The sequence below is a fragment of the Trachurus trachurus genome (assembly GCF_905171665.1).
Source record: "Trachurus trachurus genome assembly, chromosome: 6".
NCBI classification, from domain to species: Eukaryota; Metazoa; Chordata; class Actinopteri; order Carangiformes; family Carangidae; genus Trachurus; species Trachurus trachurus.
In genome coordinates this window covers 25,584,406-25,610,825 of record NC_139897.1, presented here as the reverse complement: position 1 = coordinate 25,610,825, position 26,420 = coordinate 25,584,406, and the positions used below count along the sequence as shown (strand labels likewise).

Sequence of the window (26,420 nt, the reverse complement as noted above, 5' to 3'; positions counted from 1 at the left end):
AGTTATAAACACTCATAAATTATCATTTATTAGACTTTATAACAATAAGCAACACATTATAGAGCATTTTATAATGGCTTATAAGGTCAAGTATTATAATAGAGTTATAATGCTCTATAATGTGTTATGCTTATGGGGGCGGGACTAGATAAGCTTTTGCTTTTCCCGCTTTCCCTTTCGGCCATGTGTTGACATGCCCGAAATAAACAAATTGATTGATTGATTGATTGATTGATTGCTTATTGTTATAAAGCCTTATGATAATTTATGAGTGTTTATAATGATAGTTATATACGTTTATAAGCCAATTATAACACATTATAACTATATTTATAATGCATTATCGATGTGGACATTGTCAGTGAGTAACAATTATAACGTAATATAATACCTGATCTTATAAGTCATGATAAAATGCTTAAAGTGTGTTATGATTATTGTTATAAAGCATTATGATCATTTATGAGTGTTTATAACTATAGTTATACAGTGGTATAACTGCATTATAAGTCATTATAAGTATGGTTATAATGCGTTATAGAGATAGACATCAAATAAAGTGTTACCAAATTATTTTGGGGGGCTTTTTTCCTTTCATTGACAGGGCAGTAGAGATAGACAGGAAATCGGGAGGCAGAGAGAGTGGGAATGACATGGTGAGGACTGTAGCCTCTGCATATAGGGCACCTGCTCAACCCTGAGAGTGCGGTGCCTGGTCCTCATCCGTGTGACAGTAAACTTCTTGAATCATGAGTATTCAGGTCAGAAGTGTCACCGGGGACCGAGCTGATCCACAGACCCACAAACCCACTGACACTCAGCCCTGCATTTTAACAGATTCTTACTCTTCACTTTCTGGCATCAATATGGGAAACACAAGTCAGCACTGTGTTTTATATGGGACGGGTGGCAGCCTTAGTAAGGAGTCCATTTCCTGTCAGTAACCCTCGCTGAGTCTACGATGCAGTCAAATCTAAGGAAAATGTTGATTATTTTCAGTTCATCTTTACGTTTTAAGCTAATATTTTTTTAAACATGACTCCTGCAGACTACAGTTTGTCTCTCTACAGGCTCCCAGCTTCCACTGTCTTTGGGTATAATAAATATGAATAACCTTGTAAAATGACATTTGCAAACAAGGCGACAAGTTGCAGGAAATCCCTTCATCGCTGCGCAAACATGACAACATGTGACAGCAGCAGCAGAGAGACGAGCCGACTCACCGAGCCTCCACTCAGTGTCGCAGGTAGACGACGGCTTCAGCAGATGGTTTCAAGGTGACGTGAGTTCTGTGAAGAGAAGGAAATGAGACAGAGAGAGAGAGGAGATGAGATTAGCTGCTCCACACATTGTAGAAACACTCCTCTCTCAGTGTGTGTGTGTGTGTGTGTGTCTCACCGGTGTGTCGTTCCACTGCCTCGGCAGGTCCTCTGGCTCCGGTGGGTAGGACATCCAGGACGGGCTTCGGTACGAGGACGGCGGCGACATGACGAAGTAGTCCGAGTAACCCGGGCGGTTGGATGATATCGCGTAGACGGCTGTTATTGGGTTTCCTGTGAGGCGGAGGAGAGGAAAAAGTAGTAGTTTATTCGATCTTTTACACAAAATTGTTTACAGTTGAGCATCAATCACAGTCAGTCAACCTTCCATAATACCATCATTCGTTCAACTAGTTCATAAACAGATCGAAAAGGTGTCGGCTGAAGCTATCTAGCTTATAGATGCCTACCCTTTAATTCAATATTCCATTAAATCCATTAGAGCTCTTCATGGTTTCAGAGTCATAGAAAGAAACAAGTATCCAATAATTAAAGCAGAAGTAAGTGGTCCGGTCGTTTTCGCTAATGCTGCGTTCCAGGCAGGCTTTTGAAATCGTAAATTACAGCTTCAAGTCACAACTTACGACTTTGTAGCGTTCCAGGCAACCCACTCGTGTTTTTCCGACCTGTTTTACCGGTGAAAGTCACTATAACGGCCACTCGTAACTTCCGACCCGTGAAGTCGTACCAGATCGAACTGGTACCACTTCACGGTCGGAAAAATATGAGTTTCCTTGAACGCACCATAACAGTCCTCGTCCCTACGTCGCCACATTCACGGCGTTCCTTGGCTGCACACACAGCCCTGCATGCCGTTCTCTCTCCTCATTGGATAAAAACTGTAGGATACGATAAATGTTTTCTCCTCGACTCAGAGCAGAGCAGAGTGACTGACAGACCCGTGTTTCAGTCCAAACACTCTATGTAAGTGATTGCTGTCGGAAGATATAACTATTTAAGACTTATATTAACACAAATATATCACTTACTTCTGCTTTAACAAATGAAGCCAAAAAATAAAATAAATAAATAATTTAACAGCATTATAGTTGCAATCAACACCCAATTAATCAATCCTGTTTATAGCTTTCTATCATACTATGTTTTAATCCATTTTTAAATTGTTATGTTTTTGCATTGTTTGAGATCCTCTGTCAAGCTATTCCACAGTTTTACTCCCGCCACAAAATACACATGCTTTTTAATGTAGTATTTATTCTTGGTTGTTTTAAGTTAAGTTTCCCTCTTAGCTCATATCTTCCATCTCTTTCCTTGAACATTTTTTGAATATTATTAGGGAGTAAACTTTCAAGATTAAGTCAGATGAGGAGAGGTCGACTCAGCTGCTCTCTGTTGACGCTGCGTCTCACCTGAGTAGCTGCTGATGGACTGGTCGACGGTAACGGCGGGGAACGGCGTCCTGGACAGCGGCAGGTAGGGGGCGCCGCCGTTGTGCTGCTGAGCCTGGAGGTCCGAGGCCTCCGACACCCGGGGCTTCAGACTGACGTCAGGGGTGGAGCTGGAGACGGAGAGACTGTCATCAATTTCGTTCATTGATTACTGGGTAACCCTTTAATTTACAGGCCGTTCATTACGTGATAATGTCAAGAAAGCCAAGGAATAACGGTCAATTTCATTGTGATGTCATGTTTTTCATAAAGGCAAAAGATTACACATGCTTTTCATGCTTTCAATTTTTTTAGGAAAAGCCATTTTTCTCCAAGTCCTTGCAATTTTCAATTACAATCAATTATTTCTGGGCTATTTTTTACGCAATCAATCGTTATTTCTTGGCAACATTTCTCAACATTACTATGAAATTGAACATTTCTTGACATAATCATGTAATTAGCGGCTTGTAAATAAAGGGTTACCGATTATTGTTCTCACATTTCAAGGGTGGAGGATTGTTTTGTTAATTCCAGCTGTTCCACTGCAGCGAGGTGGACGAATAACAACGAGCCAAAACTAAAGGTCAAACCCAGATTTCCTAAGTAAATTAGATTTATGAAGTTAGAAAGTGCTTCAAAAAAAGAAAAGATGCATTAGAACATAATCCAGACGACGTTAGAGGCAGAAGACATGAGTAGTTTGCTGATTTACTCTGTAGTGAGACCATTCGTAAGTCTCTATATCATAAAAATGAGCTTACACTCAGCCCTAATAGTCTAGACAGGAGGACACGAGGGCACACACACACACACACACACACAAACAAACAACGCTTTCCAATTGTTTAAAAGAACAGAAGTGGATGTTATTTTCACAGTGTTTCCAGGTGAAAGGAACAGGATTGAAGAACAGATGTAATATGTTTTTTTATGACTTAAGCTGAGAGTCAGAGGTGTTTGGAAAATTTCAGCTGTATTTGCTTGTATTTTTTCTCTCAGAGTGACCTCATCGCTGTCACCGGGGCAACGGACCACAGGTTGAACTCGACCAACCTGTGTCACTTAGTCAAAAACTAAAAAATCCCCTAATGACACACGCTCCACCAGCCGCCCCGCTCCGAGGCACAGACTATTATTTCTAATTTTGTCGACTCTCACACCGAGCTAAGTGACAGTAAAGGGCCGGCGGACGGATGATGTCACTGCCGGCGCTCGGGGGCCGCGCACACGCCTCTGTGCACACCGACGCCTCGCAGTGAATACTAACGAGGTTTTAACGGGCTGCGCTCGTCGTCGTCCTGCCCGAGGCCACAGAGGAGCCGATGTTTGACCAGCTGAGTGATTAAATACTGAAACATTTAAACTCTGGTTTTAAAGCAGAAATCATTTAAAATTTAAAATGAAATTAACAATAATTGGAGAATTATGTCAAAAATCCTAATTATCTTTGATTGGATATAACTTCAGTGTATTCTGGCGGCCAAGGTCTCGAGCGCAAGGAACAACCACAACGCAAAACTCATAGGAATACTCTTGTATATGGCACGAAAAACTATTCTTAAGTTCTGGATTCATAAAGACACAATTGGTACAAAGAGGTAATGAGTTAGCCTGACGAGCCAGACTATATCACTAAAATGTATAGTCTGGAAACGACCGGTAGACCTCGGCTCAATCCAGGGGGCGGGATGAAGGCTGTCTTTCAAACTGCCTCTGCACGCAATAGGGTAGCGCTAGCTAGCGCTACGACCAATCAGAGCAAAGAGCAGGATGACGTTAGCCTGACAAGCCAATTAAAATGTATGTCGTCATCGCGTTAAGCCCGCCCAACGACTCTCTAAACAGATAGAGCGCTGTGATTGGTGAACACAATCGGTGTTCGAGACTCAAAAAGTTCCTATGGCTCGTTTCTAGACCCACCTACGGAGCAAATATATTTGCTGCCGCTAGGGTGCGTCTAGATTTCTAGGCTAGTAATGAGTATAATCCCTTTGGAAAAATTGACTTATAGCCTTCATGATGACTTGGAGGGTTTTACAAGGGTATGGCAACCAGTTTTTGATGCTGTGGATCCCTCTGGACTGAGCTTCAATATCCCTCACTGAGTGACATAACATGGATGACTCTGGTGGTGTATTTATGTATATGTATGTTTGTAAGCTTTTACTTGCTTTGTTATGTTTATTCATAACAGTTGAGTAGCTAATGCTACAGAAAAATGCATGGTTCTGTGGAAACCATATGTAAAGGACAATATGTGCCCTGATTGAACCTTAATAAAAAAAAAATAAATAAATAAAAAATAAATCCTAATTATATCTAATTAAAATGAAACGTATCTACATTATATGTGCATTTAATCAGATAAGTTGGAGTCTTTCTGACTGTTTCCTCCTGCACATAACATCTGGCAGCAGCTGTTTAACAGTTATTTCCTGTGTTTGTCCACTAGATGGCGAACATGCTCCTCGCTGCGACCTCCAAAGAAAAAAAAGAAAGACCCAGCAGAGCAGTCAATCACCCTCTGCAGTGCTAAAGTGCCCAGCAACACGGTGCACACAGCAACAGCATTTAAATGAAGAAGCTTCCAGCTTCAAACAACGCTGACGAACATCTGGGCCAGAGAGAGAGACACTGGCAGAGAGCGGCTGTGGAGGGCAGCGGGTACGAATGGTGTCCATTAATATTATGATGCTTTTTTCCTTTGTTGTGATTGGCTGAGCAGTGATACAGAAATCCTATTTGATCTCCACATAAGGTCATTTACTTAAGTCTCTGTCTTTCCTTTCACTGAGAGAACACTGTGTTCCTTGTTCTTTATTGTCATTATTTACATTTTTATAAATATATTATGTTCTGATTTGAGTGTGTATTTATGTGTGTGTGTGCGTTGAGTCTATATCTGTGTGAGTGTGGGCGGTACCGTCGTAGCGAGGTCCCAGGTGGCGGTCCTGGTCTGGAGGGGATCAGCGGCGGGGGCGAACCGATGCCCATATCTGGAAGCTGAGTGAACCGGAAACCCTGCAGGAAAGGAAGCACAAATATAATTTAGAGCTGGTGTGTGTGTGTGTGTGTGTTTGTGTGTGTGTGTGTGTGTTTGTGTGTGTGTGTGTGTGTGTGTGTGTGTGTGACGAGCATCTGGACTCAACAGCGTTAAGAAACAGAATAGGCAACATGACCTTGAGCCAAAGAAACAGACATAAGATGAAGCAACAATAAACCAGAGTGTCCTGGCCGGAGGAATCGAAGAGTTGTCTGATTAGAGCAGGACATGGAGGATCTAACACACACACACACACACACACACACACCTACACACAAATCAAGCTGCACAAGGAGACGTTATTTACTGGCGGGTGTTCAGTCCTCAGTGTCTCTTTAATCTGTGTGAAGCTGCTCTCCCTCTCTCTCCCTCTCTCTCCCTCCCTCTCACACACACACTCAGTAGCTTCTTTCAGGGTCCAAACTCTGTGTGAAAACATGTCAAAGTGTGTTTTGATCACACAGTGACAGCGTAGTGAGAGTTTGTTCATAATACAACTTTCACAACCCTCTCTACTACTAATGTGCTTAAAGGGATAGTTCAACATTTTGGCAAATTCGCCTATCACCATACTCCCTATAGACATAGCAGTAGGTTTATTACCTTTAATTATCGGTGCATGTTATTTTGAGATCAGTGGGGCAGAGACGTGAGCTGATCAGTGAACACAATGGAGGTGAACGGTACAGGTCCCCTGTCCCTCATCAAACTCATCAAATACACAATCCAACAACTCCAAAACGCTCTGGTGGACAAGTTGTGACCTGCACATTCACCACGCTATGAGATAATCATGTATAATTACTGTATGTAACATTAGGACACATGAAGCAAATACTCAGAACTACTTGCGCTTTTGAAATCACTAGGCCCAGCAGCCGTGTCTGGAAAGTTGTTCCAGCTGCATTTGCCTCAAAAACAGCTGTCTTGTAATGTTACATTATTATCTCATAGCGTAGTGAACCTACTCCTATGACTAGGGATTGTGGCAATAGGTGAAATTTGCCAAAATGTTGAACTATCCCTTTAAAAGTTGACGTTACAGGTGATCTGGTACCTGGTGTCTCTTCTCCGCTATCAGGAGGAGCTGGGGCTTAAACACTGAAGGAGGAGGAGGCAGTGGCGTGGGGGTGTGATATTCTTGTTTTTGTTGTGTTATTATCAGACTGGGAATGAAATTCCTTGTTTGTCACAGAGCCTGGTTACTGTTTTACCCCTTTTCTGTCCCTAGACTCTACTACTATATAGACCAGGGGCAAACTAAGGCCCGCCCTTTTCAACCCGGCCCGTCAAATATTGGTACAAAATTGTCCAAATTATGGCAAAGACTGCTAACTTTGATGCACTGGCAAAAAAGGGGCCCAACAACACTGCTCCCACTGAAACTGAATAAAAAGTCTGTCTAAATATCTAAATATCAGTGTTTGTAAATGACCTTGAACCTTTTTACCAGCAACATCAGGCCTCGTTCGACTTTGTTTTCTGTAGCAGTGGATAATGCGATGATGCTGGTGAGAGGAGAGCCCACAGAGAATCATTACGCAGTGTGTTTTAGAGCCTCCCAGCTCAGCTGTTTTGGTTTTATGACCTGTAGCTTCATTGTTTTGGTTCTCTCCCACTGCTCTCAGCGGCTGAAAAGCTTTAAAAGCCACCGTGTGTGTGTGTTTGTGTGTGTGTGTGTGTGTGTGTGTCACCTGCGCAGCACCAAATGGCTGACAGAGTTAGAGAGTTAGAGAGGAGGAGGTGGTGCAGATGGAGGCAGTGGAGCAGCTGAAGAGCCAAATTATTTCCCACAAGAGTTTTGTGGAGAAAATGAGAGCGAACAGAGAACCTCCATTTATCAGGTGGACACGAACGCCCAGGTGCAAACACCGAGCGAATCCTAATGTTTCTCTGTTCCTACTCCACACCGACACTCCCTGTGTGGCCACAACGACCTCATGAGGGGATCACATGTCGGTCACATGCTTACACACTGTGATGGCGGCTCTGAAGCGGCTAAATTTAATCAGTAAATGCAATTTCTTATCCCCAAGGTGAACGTGTTTCCCAAATCTCATCATCCTTCACTGATTTCTAAAACCTTGGACAAATTAACTTCATAGCTTCGGAAAAAGAGTTGAATAACAGAGGACATGTGGCTGAACGCCTGAGAAACCCAGTCATCTTCCAACAACTCCCGTCCTGGGCTTTTGTTGGTAAAAACCTAATTCGTTTTGTTATAACTCCCAAGCAGAAGTCCATATTTTATTCCAGATCTTCTGGAGACAAGTGGTAAAAATCATTTTAAAGGGTTCTGTGTTTTAATATCAATGTATCATTCATAACTCTCTATCTTGGAAATATGCCGGATGGAAAAAAAATTGACATTTATCTTCTTAGGGTCTTGCTGGCTGTAAGTAAAAAGGCCATCACAAAATTCTGGCTCCATAAAACCAGCCCCGCGACAGATACTTTTGTTAATATTGTAAAAGAATTGCATAGAGCGAACGACTCACTCAATCCGACTCTGGGCAGAAAATACTTATTTGGCCAATGAGCGAGACTGTTTATGATGTGTTGTGTATGATATTTAGGATATACAGATCAACCCTGGACCTCGAACTCATGTAATTGTTCAGTGTTTCGTATTTGTCTTTTGTTTTACCTTTTCAATCTCTCTAAAATATGAACATTATCTATAAATAAAGAGTTGCTGTGTTGATGCCTCTACAGGAAGGTCTCTGTGCCTTCGACCTCGTCCTGTTTGCTCACCGGTTTGGGCAGGCTGCACTGGTGCATGTCCTCGTAGGCCGCGCTCCGCTGCCGGCCGCCACACGGGTGGTTCATGGTCCCCGGGGCGCTGGTCACGCCGTCGCTGTAGTGGCTGGTGTGGGAGGGGTTGTAGGCGCTGTGGGCGTGGTGGTGGTGATGGTGGTGGCTGCTGGGAGGGAGGGAGGGAGGGAGGAGATGGGAAAAGTTTACAAAGAGGACACTGACTGCACCCATTTGTGGCTAAGAGAGAAATGGTGACTATGCTTCACCTGGAGAGACTGAGACTTTGTAATGAAGACAGAGAAGAAATGTTTAAAAAAATGTGGGACACTGTTCTGCAATGGGCTTTATGCACAGCTCCACTACTTCCTAAAATAAGCCAGCTCCTTTATTTCCTGTCTTACATTATTCGACAAACTGATTAATCCAGGTGTGTCTGACCATTGTTGTGAGGTCAGACACACCTGGATTAATCAGTTGGTCCAATAATGCTAGATAGGAAACAAAGGAGCTGGTTTATTTCAGGAAGTAGTGGAACTGTGCATAAAGCCCTTTGTTTCAAAGAAAAGACTAATGTGTCAATGTGAAACACCTTGCTGTGTGTACTTCTTATTTGACTTTTTACTTTGTACAGTTTTCTTTAAATATGTTTAGTTTATTGTAATGACTGTGGCCTTTATTATTTTCTTATGCGATGAGCTGATTCTGTTCATGTTTTGATTGTTTTTTCTGTTTGTCCTGTGTTTTTCTTAAATTTTGAAAAGCAATACACATAAAGTTAACAAAGAGAAAAGAAGCAAGAGATCTTCAGATAAACCGAGTGCACTCTGTAGAAAAAAAAAACAGCTTGAGTGTGGGATGTTTTGTTTTCCACAGAGTTCAGACAGAGACTTCAGGGCTGCTCGCTCTATTCGCCGCCGCACAATACTGGAAATCATGCAGATGTGGTGCCGCCGGAGAGAAAATAAATCATCAGCGAGAAAAAAAAAACATGAATTTACTTGGTTGGCGGGGAAGGCGGGTCGTGGTCCGGAGGTGCCAGACTGAAGGCGTTGCCTAGCAACATGTGCATCTGCGTGCGGACCTCGTCAATGGATGGCTGCGAGCTGAGTGTGGAGGAGTCGGAGCCGCGGTGAGCTTTCACCCCCAAGCTGCCGTTCCCGGTGCCGGTGGAACCACCTCCGTAGCCCAGAGAGCTCATCAGCCGGTCGACGTTGGTCTCCTCAAACGGCTCCGGCTCGCCCTGCGGAGAGGGAGAGAGAGAGGAGGAGAGAAAGAAGGAGAGGGAGAGAAGGAGGGAAAGTGTCAGCAGGAGGAGAGTGTATTCAACAGCCTGCCTGTTAAGTGTTGAGGAAGTGGACACAGTGCAGTGGCAGGTGTTTCTGACAGTTTAATCTCTGACCACTGTGTCTGTGAACGTCCCTGAACTCTGATCTATAATCATTTCTCTTGTTTTATTATTTTTATCCTTATTTAGAGACATAATGAACAATCTGGAGAGACTAACAACCGTCTTTGACTGTTAACCTGACCCTTAATAACTCTATTCTAATTCAAACTCTAAGTGAATACGTAACACCGAACTCTCAATTTACAGTTGCATGCAGAAGTCTGGCCACCCCTGGTCAATATTTCTGTTAAAGGGTCACAGTCAACGAGCAGATTGTCAAATGAGTCACAGTGTTTATCTCCCATGTAACAGAAAACTACGGTGGCCCTGAGAGCTCAACACTCAGCTACTTAAGAAAACACAAGTGCTGCAAATTCACGGAATATAGTTTGTGTCTCTTTTTCTTAAAGGGATAGTTCAACATTTTGGCAAATTGGCCCATTGCCATAATCCCTATAGTTTTAGCAGTAGGTTTGTTACCTTTAATTGTCGGTGCAAGCTATTTTTAGAACGGCGGAGCAGAGCTGCAAGCTGGTCAGAGCTACGCTACGGAGGCTAATGGGATTTCTTGGTTTCCCTCATCAAACTCATCAAATACACAATCCAACAACTCCAAAATGCTCTGGTGGACAAGTTGTGACCTGCACATTCACCACGCTATGAGATAGTAACACAACGTTACCAGACAGAGTTGTTTTCGAGGCAAATGCAGAGACTGCTTGCTGAAAAACTGCCCCCAAAAGGAACGCGCATCAGCAGTTTTGCATGAATTTACCTCTAAAACAACTCTGTCTCGTATCGTTCCATTATTATCTCATAGCGTGGTGAATGTGCAGGTCACAACTTGTCCACGAGAGCATTTATTGTGGATTTATTTATTACGGCAATGGGCCATTTTGCCAAAATGCTTAACTATCCCTAAATGTGAGCAGTTAAGCAAGTGGAAGATGAAATGATCTCCAAAAGGCATACAGTTAAACATGAAACACTCATAATTTAAGCACTATCAGTGTATTATTTTTGTTTTCTATAGTTTTAGAGTGAAAAGGGGGAAATAAAGCAGCAGCCTGCAAAAGAATGGGAAACCCAGGAGACTTGAGCTCTCAGATAACTTTGACCAAAGTATCAGACACGATATTTACTATTTACACACTGTGATAGTTTCCAAAGGGGGGGGTATTAGGTACTAACTATGCAGGGGGCCCAAACCTTTGCTGTGGGTCCTTTTCTGTCATTTGGAAACTGTAAAAGATGAAAAAAAAAATGATGTTGTTTAAAATGTAAAGGGAATGTGTCATCTGTAACTTTATGCCTTATGGACCCAAACATATTCCATGACCCTGCTTTTAAGGATATAATAAGTGACATGACAGTCTAATAATAACTAATGTTGACCTTTGGCCTAACCTTTATCTGTTTTTCTAATTAAGGGCTTACGTTTACATCCAACACCAAACCCTGATATATAAAACGATTAATGACCTCAATCTTAAATCTGATTAAGCAACAATCACAATATAATCTTGTTTTGTTTGATTCATTATGTATTTATTATTTATTTGTCTCTTAAATTGTATTTTTCAAAGGGAACTTGCTGTTTATTATTCAAAAGTCAAGTTTAATGATATAATTAGGATTCATCGACAGAACAACAGGATTCTGTTTTTATTACCAATCAACCCAACCTGAACAAAAAGGAGTCGTTTATTCAGACTAAGACCTGTTGCAGTGCAAAAAAAACATCTTGTTTTTTTCTTTTTTGGTTTGTTTTTCAGTCTGCTGGCCCCCTCAGGTCAAAGCTGCTTGATTTATGTCGTCATGACAACAAACATCAGATCAGCATCTCATGTTTGCACAAAAACTATGTGTTTTTTTTGGTGCAAACATGAGATGCTGATCTGATGTGAATAAATCTCCCCTCCTGTGGTATGACTACCTGTAGACACACACACACGTATACACACGCATGCATGCACTCTGGGCTAGGTGACATCACAGCGTTAACAAGCCTCTTGCAGCATTGACAGATATTACACTTTATGAGGCAAACGTCTGCTGAAACACACTGAAGATAATGAACGATTATTAATTTAATCAGACATCGAAAAACATCAATAACCCATTTTGTCAGTTTTTAATTAAAATTTTATCCGAAAACTTTTAATAAGGTAATGAAATCTGATCATATCGTCACAACAGGACTCCACTCAAATTTGATAAATGATGTTAAATTATTACCTTGCCCTGAGAGACACTGCACGGGGGCAACCGCCATTCCGACATCCCACCAGTCCGACATAGGGCTCTAATTGTCTAAATGGCAACACTTAATTTTCTATCAAATGTCCCGTCATTCCGACAATTTTTACCTCCTATGGTCGGAATGACGGTATTTTTTTTCTTTTTATAAACATCCTGCCTTTCCAACAATTCCTTTAATAGAGTATTTGTTTCCCCAAAAGATTTTGGGTAACACTTTACTTGAATAGATATTCATAAGATTGACATAAAACTGTCATAACCATGACATAACAGCTGTCATAAACATCAATGAATACTTATGACAGCTGTCGTTAAGTGTCATTCGGTAAGTTATGTCACTTTTGATGCAAGGTTGACATTATTTGAGATGTACTTGTTATGAGAACTTGACATAATTTTTAAAGTTTGGCAAGTAGGTCTGCTATGACAGTTTAAATTGTCTTTATGTCAAGTTGTCAGCTGTTAAAACCCTCCCGTTGTCGGTCACAACATGAAACTACTCCAGTTAGCTCAATCATGTTGTAACTAAGATATCTGCTGGAAAAAATATTTTTTCATGGAGCGTTTATTGAGTCACTGTATTAAAGTTAAACAGGTAGGCTAAAGTTAAACGGTTAGCCCTGCCAATTTACGATAACCAACAAAAACGTGCACACAGAAATGATAATGTTTGTCCAATCATTGGTTTTATAGACTTTACAAACATCAGATTAGTCTAAACGGCGATATAGTCACATGGAAATGAGATATAGCGAAATTCTCGTCTGTCACTATTGTTCTAATGCTGGTTTTCTACTCGGTAAACAACAAGGCGATTCGTTCTATAGTGTAACGCTAATGCACACAGACGCACACATACACAGGTGCATATACCTGCTCCTGCACACACGCACACTCTGTTCTCCTTGTGCTGGTGCATCCAAAGCCATTAACAGCTATCGAGCCTCCCATCTGAATCCATGAACAGGCTATAATCATATTCAGAGTCATTGACATTCAGCTAGGTAGCACGGCTGCTGCTGCTGCTGCTGCTGCGTTGGGAGAGTTCACTCTCACTCGCTTCGTCTCCATTTTATCTCCCGCTCCCTACGTCTTTCTTCTCTCTTTCTCCATCTTTCGCTCTTTAAAATGAAGGAAGTGCTCTTTCTCTAATCGTTCTGTCGTTTCCCTCCTCCTCCTCCTCCTCCTCCTCCTCCTCCTCCTCCTCCTCCTCTTCCTCTTCCCCTCTCCTACCTTCTCCGTGTCTTTATCTCTCTGTTTGGTGCAGGTTTTAGGGTTTTGAGAGGTAATTTGTTAATCCTCTAGGTGTGAGCTCAGAGTGTCAGAGCCACAGCGAAGGAGGGAAAGAAAGGATTAAAGTTACAAAGTCTCTCAGCAGATTATTTTCTTTTACAGATACAGTTTGACAAAGTGGCGGAGCTTTTTCTTCAACACAACCTCATCACATGACCCGTTGGGAGGAGGAAAGGGGTTTCATCATTTCATTTTCTCTGTATGACTCACCTGGTCAGAGGTCAGATCTGAGCTGAGCACAGTTTGTTACAGCATCAATCCAACTTTATAAATTCTTCACAGCTCCGGATTGAAGAGGATTTCTCTGAATCCTTCACATCCTTGAACCCACAGATCTTTGGTCCTGGTTAAAACTTCAGTGTTATGCTGCTATTTCCTTTAAATCACTGACATTTAAAAAAAAAAACTCGTCTTATTCCCCCCCTGTCCTCCTGACATGTTACACTCTTCTCTGCTCTCTGGCATTTAGCTCTGAGGCCTGAGTCTTAACACATTACGAAGAAGACTTCAGTGTCCGTTTACTCACGTCGTAGCCGTTGTTACGGATCCCCCGCCTGGATCTCTCTCTCAGCACCAGCAGGTCCATCTCCGTCTCCACCGGGCTGGGGCTGCTCAGAGACTGTCTGCTCCAGTAGGTGGGCTCCCGAGGGTGGGAGTACCTGGCGGAGAAACAAATAAACAGAATAAAACACTTAGTCTTAATGGTGTAACTGAAGCTCAAGGTCATACAGTGTGCTGCTGATGACACTGAGGTCATGCCCTCTGTGTGCTGGCGGATTAAATACAAAGTGTTATTATGTAAGACATGAAAGTATCACACGGTTTAAAGCCTAGGTAGGAGGGATTTGTTTTAAAAACAAAATATTAAAAGGGATACTTCACCCAATGTTGATAATTCACCAATTTTCTACTCACCGTCATGCCAAGGAAGGGTTTGGAGAACTTTCTGAGTCATCAAAATGCTTTAGGAGTTCCAGGGGGGGTCCAGCTGGCAACGGGTTTTCATATAAAGGCAGTGGATAGAGTTCACTTTTGAATCGTCCACACAACACACAACACACACTATGAAACATCCAGATACCTCCATATTGCTCGTCTGTACTGACCCAAGTGTCCTGAAGCCGCCACATGAAAAGTTCCCCCCTGGAACTCCAAAAGTGTTTTGATAGCTCTGAAAGTTCTCCAAACCCTTCTTTGGCATGATGGTGAGTAGAAAATTGGTGAATTATCGATTTTGGGTGAAGTATCCCTTTAACTTAAAAAAAAAAAAAAATGTGTTTTCTTATTCAGCTATCAGTAAGAAAAAGTCTGTGTGTTTGGGGCGATCACAGTGTTTCTCGATGTCTCTGTTTGCAGCAGCCTGAAAAGCCTACAGCTCCCAACCAATCAGGAACCCCCAGACCAGATTTGATTGGACAAAGATACCGGGAGCTTGTTTTCAAAACGAATCCTGCCTACCCCCATCTTTAACCTGTGGTAGATCAATTATAGTAATCATGATTCATCTGTAAAGTGAATTAAATAAACATCTATGGGGTTAACTGTTAAATTTGATCACTTATCACATCTATGATCAATTTACTTTACTATGGAAACTAGTTTGGACTGACACAGTATTGCAGGATTCTTGCTCTTATTTGACCAGATTAATATAATAGTATAATAGTTGATGTTGCTTAATGCTCAGAAATGTCACACATGAAGACAAATGTTTCTGAGCTCTTCGTCATACAGCATAGTTCATCTGTAGTAGTATTAGATCTACGGTATTAGAGAATTGTCCAATTTACAGCATTGAAGAATGGACAGTACGAGTCGACCTTTGACAAAGTTAATCATTTTATTCTATTTGAGACTTTTAAATTAAATAGTCAGAGTAAGTGAATGAAATTTATTCTGAGTTAGGGCTAAAAATATGTCTTCTGAGGTCAAACTGACCTTGACCTTTGAGGATCAAATTCTAATCACATTATATTGGTGGACGAGGAGGATGAGCAAGTGTTTGTGCCAGATTTGAAGAAACACGCTCCGGGCGCTACAGAGAGAGATCGTGTTCACTGGGACGAGTGGACGACTCCGAGGGATTAAAATGGACAGTGGCCTGAAGCAGAATTTAATTCAGACAAATGGGGGGAAATGTTGAGGTCTTTATCGGAGCACGAGACCATCTCCTCTATGATTTACACTCACTCACTCTCTTAACGGTCTGAGCGCGGCGGTCGCTCGCTAAAGAAGCAAATCGGTGCTAAGAGGATTCATCAAGTGTGCAAAGGTTGGAAGTGTTAAATCTGTCAGTGACAAAGAGAAGCCAAACAGACACTTATCTGTATGAACTGTAAAATATTAATGCGCTGATCAAGAACCATCCCTCACTATTATTCACTCACTCACTCCTTAGGCGTTGCTTAGCAACTACAGTATGCTGCTCTCCAGCTACAGACAGATCCATAATTTGTGGTGAAATAAATAAAGTTTATCCAGCACATTATTGCTATGGATTCTGCAAAAAAACATCAAATAATAATTTTAAAAAAAGATTAAAAAAATTCCTCCTGTCTGACAATAACAATCGGCTGAAAGATGGAACAAACAGAATGATGTCATCGGCTTCAATAATGAAACAGACGTTGATGAACTCAAATCCTCTATTTCTGGGATTCTCAAACACTTTTTACATCACAGACCTTTTACTGATGTTTTGTCTCATGGCAGCTGCTGTTTGTTTTGACTGTTTAACCGTGTGCAGTGAAGTTACGGTCACAGAGGGGGGTTGGTTACAGTAAATGATAAATGGACTGCACTGATTCTCTAATAGGAGCCGGGAATTGAACCACCGATCTTTTCCATTAGTGGACAACCAACTCTTCCCCTGAGCCACAGCCAACAGACACATCTCCATCCATCCATCCATCCATCCATCCATCCATCCATCCATCTATCCATCCATCCATCTATCCATAAGGGGTGGGAGTAAATAAGTTTTACTTCTTCCCACTCCTTTTCGGATATGAAACAAACAAAACAAAACAAAACAAAACCAAAAAAATCAAATTACCTTTAGTTTTTCAATTATTTTCTTTTATTTTTTTTATTATATATATATATATATTTCTTTTTTTGTTCATATGTTGTTTTTGCAAAGTTTTTATATGTTATGTCTGTCCATTTCTGTATTATATTGTATTTCTTTTAACATGTCCGAAATAAACTTAAAAAAAAAAAAAAAAGATCTATCTATCTATCTATCTATCTATCTATCTATCTATCTATCTATCTATCTATCTATCTATCTATCTATCTATCTATCTATCTATCCATCCATCCACCCACCCATCCACCCATCCATCCATCCATCCATCCATCCATCCATCCATCCATCCATCCATCCATCCATCCATGATGATGCACACTCTACCTCTTATGACATCCTGCAAACGAGGCCCTCTTCTCCTCTGCGGTCATTGGCTCCTTGACCCCGTTGTCGTGCCGACCGTGCCTGGTGTCACGGTGACTGTAACCGTGGCTGCCGGTCTCCGACAGCGAGAACTCTCCGTAGCCCTTCCTCCGGGCCTTCTGACGCAGCTTGTTCCTGTAGTGCTCGATGTCCGACTTCTGCTTCAGCCCACCATGGTTCGCCTGCAGACAAATGAAATGTAAGTATTGAATTCAAGTAATTAAATCATCTTCTTTCTTTTTTTTCTTTTTCTTCTGACATTTCTTTGTCCGAGGGAAACAAACAACCCCTGCAGTCCAGTAATCGCAGAATGTGTCATGCTCTTATAACACGATATCTTCTGCTCATGTAAACCAGTCGGCCGCAGTCGGACTGGAAAACCAGAGAGAGAGAGAGGCCCCAGAGGGGATTTTCCTGCTCATATGTTAAAAGATGGAGGGATAATTTATCATCAGCCTGGGTATCACTGTCTCAGAAACAGAAGAAGAGCAGAGAGGGGTTGAAAAAAGGATGGAAAAAAGGAGAGAGGGGAGGGGAGGGAAAGAGTGAGAGGTGGGAGGAAAGTGACATTAAGGCCAGGGCACAGTGACTGTAGAAACAACAGCTAAATTCAGCATCTCTGTAATGTTTAAATTGAAATTTATACTAACCCTCTATATTAAAGGTACACTGTTATATAAAGTGAGATTTCTATGTATCTTTTACGTATTATAGATCAGCTCTAGGGTCTGTATTAATACTGTTAAAGTACCAAACCTTTAGTCCACAGAGGAATGCACACAGCCTGTATTCAGAGACTGAGCCTTAAAAACAAGCCGTTACGACTTCCTGTAACTTTGTGATGTCACAACAAAGCAGCCACCAAGCCCCGCCCACCTGGACCCACCATTAAACACTTTATTTTATCACTCTTTGAAACGCTTTGATAACAGTCAGCCAATCACAAAACAGGCTAATGGCCTCCTGATTTCTGATTGGCTGACACCGAGCTGACACCAGTAGCCTGAAAGACACTGCGATGGTTTTTTAAATAATAAATAAATAAATAAATCTTCTTATAGATATCCAAAAGTTGTAATAAAGCACCACTTTAACAAATTACTGTTTTAAATATCTATTTCAGCCATTTATCAAACCATGACTTTTAGCTAATTTAACATTTTATCCGCCACTATTACAATTTTATATCCAATACTTTTAGACTGCTCATCTCTTTAGATACCTCTGATGGCTTGATTACAGGCATTCACAGTCAGATCAAGTCGTTTCCCTGGTGTAACAGCTGATTCAATGTGTGTGATATACTGTATACATATTTATTTAATAATAATTTCATTTATTTCTTAATTATTCTGACCCTCTGGCAACAGCAGAGGTTCATCCTGTTTGGACTCACTTAATGTGAAGCATCAACATTTTTCCAAATATAAACATGAACCAGAGAAAACGACTGAAAAAAAAAAATCTGCCACAGAGCGACGACCGAGTGCCTCCACACACTATATGTTAGTGTGCGTGTGACTCATGATGATGACGACGACGATGTTCCAGTTTCTGCTCGGCCCTGTACTGTCAACACTGCAGACTCACCTCACCGCTGAGTGTGACAAAGCCTCGAAGGTGTGTGTGTGTGTATACATATATATTTATATACAGGATGTGTGTGTGTGTGTTTGTGTGTGTAGATTCACCTCCCCGTTGAGGACCACCGAGTCTTGGCTGTGTGAGGAGGAGGAGGGGTAGGAGTAGGTTGGCTGGGCCGTCATGGGTTTGATGGTGATGAGTCGCAGAGAGCCTGAATGGTCGTCGTACGGGTCTAAGGAAGAGGAAGAAGAAGAGGAACAAGACTGATCAGTAACAACCGATCATTAGCATCGTGATCGTCCTCTGTAAACTTGCTGATAGAGAATCAAACAAGAGGATCAATACTTCTACTTCTGTAGTGTCATAGAGAACAATAGGCTGTAGTCTGGAGCCAGAGAACGCCCGGCTACATCCAAAGCTAACAACAAATACGTCTGAAGCTCACTTAATAACAGATCATACTGCACCTCGTTTGTTTGGTCTGTACAAAGACCGACGATGTGTAACAACAACGACGACAACAAGTCACGGCTTTACACAGTGGTTGTGTGCAGACTAGAGCCAGACAAGCTGTTTCTGTCTTTATACTAAGTCTTTATGCTAAGCCAAGCTGGCCCACGGTCCTATATGAACAGACTGCTGCATCAGTTTTCTCATCTAGAGAGAGCGTCATATGTCCCTGGTTATTTTTGTTTTACCAAATGTGAGAAGATGATTGTTAAACTGTTGTTTTGCTGGGATTTGAGATTTAAATTGAGTTTATTAAAGGGGACATATTATGGATACATCACTTTTTGAAGGCTCTTTAACAGTGTTTGTCTTGCCTTCCGGAGCCCAAAATGTGAGAATTGACAAAAAAAATCTGTAATTTTAAGACTCCTGATGTCGAAATCCATGTGGTTTTATGAGCTGTTCACTCAGTTGTCATTCGATGATGTCATTAGTTTTCGAATTTGCATAATACCTGTGAGTATCGGTACCAGTAGAAGGGGCGGGGCCTGGTGAGCTCATTTGCATTTAAGGGACAGGCACTGAAACCAGCCGTTCTGAACAGGGCTGTTTTGAGAGGATGAAAAGAGCTGTGATGTTTGATTCTTGGGGTATTTTGACTGAAGCATGTCACAGACATGTCTTTAAGACACCTGGGAACTATTTTAATTGTGGAAAAGGGGGCATAATATGTCTCCTTTAAACAATAATGGCTGTTTGGTTAATCATTTTCAGTGGATTGCAAATCTGTACTGCTACACAAGCTGTACGCTGACGACTCTAAAGTTAAAATTTGTGGAAAAGGGGCATGATATGTCTCCTTTAATAGCTGGTGTTGCCACTTGTGTAGGAAATATTCAACATTTGAAAAAGTTTTCAGGGTTATAAATTGTTTTAGGAAGTTATTTAATCAAGTAACTGAAGATCTGTATCTTTATAATCAGAGTGTGTTTGTGTGTGTGTGTGTGTGTGTGTGTGTGTGTGTGTGTGTGTGTGTGTGTGTGTGTGTGTGTGTGTGTGTGTGTGTGTGACGTAATAGGCTCCCATGTCGTGATGTGTCCTGTTATTTCCATCGCTCTGTCATACACCGTCTCCATTTGTCTCTATTGTGAAGGTTTACCAGTTGTCATGGCAACACTCAAGATCTACCTTAGAGCAATCGCACGTTAATAAGAATATTTTCGTTTCCCTTCGTTGTCGACCCTCTCCCTCCTTCCTCCCTCCTCACCTCCAGCATCAGAAAACATCAGCTGTATATAAGTATGTATGTAAGTGGCGTGTGTGTCCTCCGCTGCTCCTCTCTCTGCGTGTGTGTGTGTGTGTGCGTGTTATTGCAGTGGAGCAGCAGATGGACAGTGTTGTGTTGCGCTGGCTCCTCTGTGACTCACTGCCTGACTGACATCATATGGCAGACTGCTTCATTGTAGGGCTACAACAGTCTGCCATTAACTCTGCTCCGAACCCACGCTGTCACCATTCATCCTGTGCCGCCGCCGCCGCAGCTCCAGCTTTATTTGTCTCTACTGCTGCTGCTGCTGCTGCTGCTGCCGCTGCCCCATCACAGTGTGACAGTTAAGGTCAGGACAGAGCGCCGTCACGAGCGGCGGAGGCTGTGAACCAGATTGGAAACCACGACAGCGCATGTAGATAACATGCACTCCTGTCCTGAACGCCGCCTGCTGCTGGCGCCCGCCAGAGATCACAACAGATGTCCGACACCGGCCTTTTGTCTTTCACAAACATGCACACGTGTTTTCCTGAGCTGGCGACCGACTGATTACGAATCCTAATTGTGTAAAATAACTTCATTTTTTACAACCACTGTTACTGACGGCAGGTGTTTTCTACGATGGCTCTGAGAGCTCAAAACACTGCAACTTAAAAGGATAGTTCAACATTTTGGCAAATTGGCCCATTGCCATAATCGCTATAGTCATAGGAGTAGGTTCATTACCTTTATTTGTCGATGCAAGCTATTTTTAGAACGGCAGAGCAGAGCCGTGAGCTGATCAGAGCTACGCTACGGAGGCTAATGGGATTTCTTGGTTTCCCTCATCAAACTCATCAAATACACAATCCAACAACTCCAAAACGCTCTGGTGGACAAGTTGTGACCTGCACATTCACCACGCTATGAGATAATAACACAACGTTACCACACAGAGTTGTTTTAGAGGTAAATTCAGAGACTGCTTGATGAAAAACAGCAACACGCATCAGCGGTTTTGCATGAATTTACCTAGAAAACAACTCCGTCTCGTAATGTTCTGTTATTATCTCATAGCGTGGTGAATGTGCAGGTCACAACTTGTCCACCAGAGCGTTTTGGAGTTGTTGGATTGTGTATTTGATGAGTTTGACGAGGGAAACCAAGAAATCCCATGAGCCTCCGTAGCGTAGCTCTGAGCAGCTCGCGGCTCTGCTCCGCCGTTCTAAAAACAGCTTGCACCAATAAATAAAGGTAACAAACCCACTGCTATGACTATAGGGATTATGGCAATCGGCCAATTTGCCAAAATGTTGAACTATCCCTTTAAGAAAAAGAGACACAAACTATGTATATTCTGTGAATTTGCAGCACGTGTGTTTTCTTAAGTAGCTGAGTGTTGAGCTCTCAGGGCCACCGTAGTTTTCTGTTACATAGGAGATAAACACTGTGACTCATGTGACAATCTGCTCGTTGACTGTGACTCTTTACTGCTCTGTGTTTGCAGTCATCTCCTTAATGCCTACAAGTGTGAAAAAGAGGTTTTATAGCAGCAGTGAAGCAGCTTTAAGGCGGAGCAACACACACACACACACACACACACACACACACATACAGTATATATAAATCTTCCAGATCACAGAGACACCGGCCGACGTCTCTGACCTTTAACTGGACAGAAAATATTTAAGATTCGGTTTGATCTAAACCCGGACCTTTGTTCAAATGTTAAACACCTGAATGTGAAAACGCAATAAATTATCCAGAATTATAAATCCCAGAGCAGCAACATTTTGATTCAGGTGTCATCTTCTCTATACACTGAGCAGAGCGGTATTCATTCATGCTGCTGTACTTCAGATTAAAAGCAGGTAATGGAGACTAATCCCTCTGATGTAGAAACTCACACCTCACTACCGCAGCGTTAGATGTTCATTAATCCACCACGACGAGAGTTACCAACAGCTTCTATTCTCTTTTATTTGATTTTTTATCACCCTGCAAAATCTGCAGCTGAGTAATGAGATCCAACTTCCGTCTTTTATCACAGCTCTCTCATCATCACTATTGATCCTGAATCATCTAACAAATACTATATTGGTGGGAAATGGAAAACACTAAATCAAAATAAAAAAAAAAAAGGTTGAATGTGTTTCTGTCCCCACAGTAGATCAGACTCCTTCATTAGCAGCAGGAAATAGAAAAACCAAAAACACTGAACGTCATTAAGCAGAAACACAGCGACAATTAAAGAAATTCACCGTGCATCAAAGAACTACCTGAACTGCCCTCATCTACCCACACACTAACTTCACTTCACTTAACTACCTCTAACTTATTCCCATCATGCACCACAGCTCTCCTTACATAACAGACGCTGCTGTTAAAAACACACTGATAAACAAACAGGCTGCAGATTGAGTCCTGTAGAACAAGGACGTCGTGACTTCTGAAGTTAAAAGAGTTGAATAATGAGTTCGTCCCTGCAGGTTCGTGAGGATGTTATGGTGCGAAGGGGCCGTCGGTTTGGACGTGAACCATTGGGATTAGACCTACACAGTGATGGGAATAACAGCGTTACTAATGACGCTACTTTTTTAAGTAACGAGTAAGCAAAAAAGTTACTGTCGCCGCCGTTACGGACAATAAAATGTGCCATCCCTTGATTCAAGAAGTCCCATCACAAAATAATACACCCGTTAAAGTGTAGTATGTTATATACACCCTTTTTTTTCTAGTCCATCAACTAGTCAGATATCTGGAACTAACCAACTCACTCGAGTTGTGAGTTGGTTAGTTTCAGATAAACGGGAGGTTATGGTTATGGTTAGGAGGTTAGGGGGGCGAGTCCAAGTAATTTGAACATTTTATAAAAAGGTAATGCAATAGTTACTTTTCCTGATAATTAGATACTTACAGGTGGCTTTGCATGTTTGAACGACATGTTCAGGTATCACTTGGGGTATACTCTCTTGTGTAGTCAGCTATTTAAAGAGGACATATTACGGATATATCACTTTTTAAAGGCTCTTTAACATATATTTAGGTGTTTGTCTTGCCTTCCGGCCCCCAAAATGTGAGAATTGGCAAAAGAAATCTGTAATTTTCAGGCTCCTGAGGTCGAAACTGATTTTCAAGCTGTTCCCTAAATTGATATTCAATGATGTCATTAGTTTTCGAATTTGCATAATACCACCCCTACCTGTGAGTATCGGTACCAGTAGAAGGGGCGGGGCCTAGTGAGCAGTGGCTCATTTGCATTTAAAGGGACAGACACTGAAACCAGCCGTTCTGAACAGAGCTGTTTTGAGCGGATGAAAAGAGCTGTGATGGTTGATCCTTGGGGTATTTGGTCACAGACATGTCTTTAAGATACCTGGGAACTATTTTAAGATGTGGAAAAGGGGCATAATATGTCTCTTTTAAACAATAATGGCTGTTTGGTTAAACATTTTCGGTGGATAGCAAATCTCTACTGCTACACAAGCTGTACGCAGACAACTCTAAAGTAAATCCAAGTTTCATTTGTATAGTACTGTCCCATGAGAAGATACTGAGACACTTTTGTGAGATACTGTAGCTTTGCAGTTCCAGCGTTCAACACACTGCGTATTTATAATTTTCATTATTCAGCTGTACAGAGTGAACAAAGTGAAGTCTGAACAAAGTCAAGCTGCTCCCTCCTGCTCCCATGGCTTCGTGCTAACCTAAGCTCAGATAAGATAAACTAATCAGCTCCTGTTTCCAGCTCCACATTTAGCATCCAGACATGAGACTTGGCATCAATCTTGGCAGGAAGGTGGTTTTCCTTTGTGGGTATTCAAATGTCAGACTGTTCCTGTAACCCAGCGGTGAGATCACCGAGGAGAGAGGATCGAATTTAAGACAACACACTCGTCTCTGTGGCGTACGGTGTGTGTGTATGTGGAGGTATCAATGTTTAATAACTGGTGACTGAACTGACTTATTGTCTTTGGTTTTGTTTTTAATCTCCTCTGTATTGTAGTTATTCTCCCTCTCGATATTTTGCTTTGTGTTTGTGGATTTATTAATCTTTCATTTTCTTCAAACAGAGCTGCACTGTACAGTCTGTTCTCCTTCCCTCTCTTTTTGTTTTTTTTTGTGTGTTTTTTGTTTTTGTGTGCATGTTTTTTCTGGAAACAGTGCTTGTGTCCATCTCCGGTTCTCTGAGAACAGTAGTGAGAAAATTAAACAATTACTCATCTTCTCCTCATCTCCTCCTCCTCCTCCTCCTCCTCCGGGCGTCCGTTCATTCACTCGCTTGCATAAACACTATAAATCACACAAATTACTGTGAACAGAGGTTTGCTGATGCACGAGAGATTGAAAATCCGGGCGTCCTAGGATGTCACTAAACAGAAGCAGCGCTGCAGTGTCATCGGTGATCAGAGAAACGTAAACCAACTGGTGAGTCTGCAGAGCTGCTTATCTGATGGAGAAGAAGGTGCAGAACAGGAAGCGACACCGCAGATAACAGCGAGTGAAGATCAAGGCTCGGACAGATTGTTATCCTAAAATCTGATGAGCGCTCTTCTCATTTCTGTTTTTATTTTGGATGGGCGGATGAACACGGAGCAACATCATGAGACTCCTGGATCATTTTCTATATTATCCAAAATGTCGGGGCCTCTGACCTTTTTATTGTTACTTTTATTTATTCTATTTACATCTAATATATATCTTTATACCACAAAAGTTTCCTACCATGCTGTTCCTTGGGTCAGTGATAAATAAGGGTTGGTAAAATTAGCAAATCTCTATTCCCATTTTAATGCATATTGGGAATACTGAGCAGGACATATCCTAAAGACAACACTTTTTCTCTAAATAATGTGTCAAATTATATAAAATCTGACAAGAAACATAGTGCTGCATTGCAAAAGTGAATTACATTACTGTACTTCCACATTTGAGTCCAGGGTTATTTTCCTGTATATAGTCAGAAAAAACCGGATACACCACTTGATATTGGGTTGTATCATGTTATTGACCCACATATTGTTTTATATGATGAGCCTTCAATATGCATTTGTCACAGGTGTTTGAACCAAATTTGAGGGAACATTGCGGAAAAAAACACACAAAAAAAACATGTGTTTATGTTTAACATGAGGAACATCAGTTGATTAATCAGTTATCAGAATTTTTTTCTACCTAAAATCGGCATCAACATCGGGCCCGACTACAATATTACTAATACTGATGCAGAAACAGTGAGAGACGCTTTGAAAGTTGGAGCCACCATTGAAAATCTAACATTGATGCAGTGGAACCAGAGATAAGATCTGCTTCAGTTCACACTTTCTTCTTCTTCCTCCTCTTCTTCTTCTTCTTCTGTGTTGAAGCCTGATGCGACCTCAGCCGCAGTGCAGCTCCGTCCGGACCTGGATCACTTTCTAGTTTGTCCAGTGCATTTTTGTTGTTGTATTTTCCTGCAGTGCTGCACAGAGGCCATTTTGAATAATTAAAGTTGCTTATTGTTATGATGAAGCATATTTGAGGTATAATTGCAAAAAAAGACGTGTTTATGTTTACATGAGGAACACCAGCCGATTAATCTAGTATTGATATCAACACAGGGCCTGACTAACAACTTTACCAGTTGTTAGTCAGGCCCTGTGTTGATATCAATTCAACTGATGCAGAAACAATGAGACTCTTTGGTTCCACTGCATCAATGTTAGATTTTCAATGGTGGCTCCAACTTCAGGAGATAAAATCTGCTTCAGTTCACACTTTCTTCTCCTTCTTCTGTTTTGAAGCCTGATGCGACCTCAGCCGCAGTGCAGCTCAGTCACTCAGAGTTTGGGGAGTTTACACCGGGTCTCTGCAGCAGCAGCAGCAGCAGCAGCAGCAGCAGCAGCAGCAGCAGCAGCAGCATCGAGCTCATCCACACCGTCATCGGGTCACTGGAGCGCCGCCGTGTAGGAAAGCAGCATTAATCTCATTATCTCCACCTGAGCTTTACTACCGTGATGTAGCAAACGTATGACCTATCGTTTCTAGAAAGCAGCACAACAACACCTGTGTGCACGTGTGTGTGAAGCTACATTATGAAAGAATAAGAAAAACAAACATCTGGTAAAGCAACACAGAAATGACACCAGATGTGAAACTGTGGGTAGATTCACTCACAGATTTATATTCTCTCTCTCTCTCTCTGTGTCTTTTACTTGACTCACTCTGTTTCTTAATTCACTGATGCTTCCTCAT

At 41.8% G+C, this 26,420-nt stretch overlaps 1 protein-coding gene across 1 annotated transcript in view; it reads right to left on the bottom strand.

Moving 5' to 3' along the window:
* Positions 1 to 1,259: 1,259 nt before the first annotated feature.
* Positions 1,260 to 26,420, bottom strand: part of kiaa1549la (KIAA1549-like a) — a gene marked incomplete at both ends in the record, with an annotated part of 140,183 nt that continues 115,022 nt past the window's right edge. The window contains 9 exons of the mRNA XM_083974362.1: positions 1,260 to 1,289; positions 1,399 to 1,553; positions 2,690 to 2,838; positions 5,634 to 5,731; positions 8,508 to 8,673; positions 9,509 to 9,750; positions 13,979 to 14,111; positions 16,868 to 17,088; positions 18,598 to 18,722. Coding sequence (XP_083830488.1) covers positions 1,260 to 1,289; positions 1,399 to 1,553; positions 2,690 to 2,838; positions 5,634 to 5,731; positions 8,508 to 8,673; positions 9,509 to 9,750; positions 13,979 to 14,111; positions 16,868 to 17,088; positions 18,598 to 18,722 — 1,319 coding nt within the window. The remainder of the gene's footprint in view (positions 1,290 to 1,398; positions 1,554 to 2,689; positions 2,839 to 5,633; positions 5,732 to 8,507; positions 8,674 to 9,508; positions 9,751 to 13,978; positions 14,112 to 16,867; positions 17,089 to 18,597; positions 18,723 to 26,420) is intronic.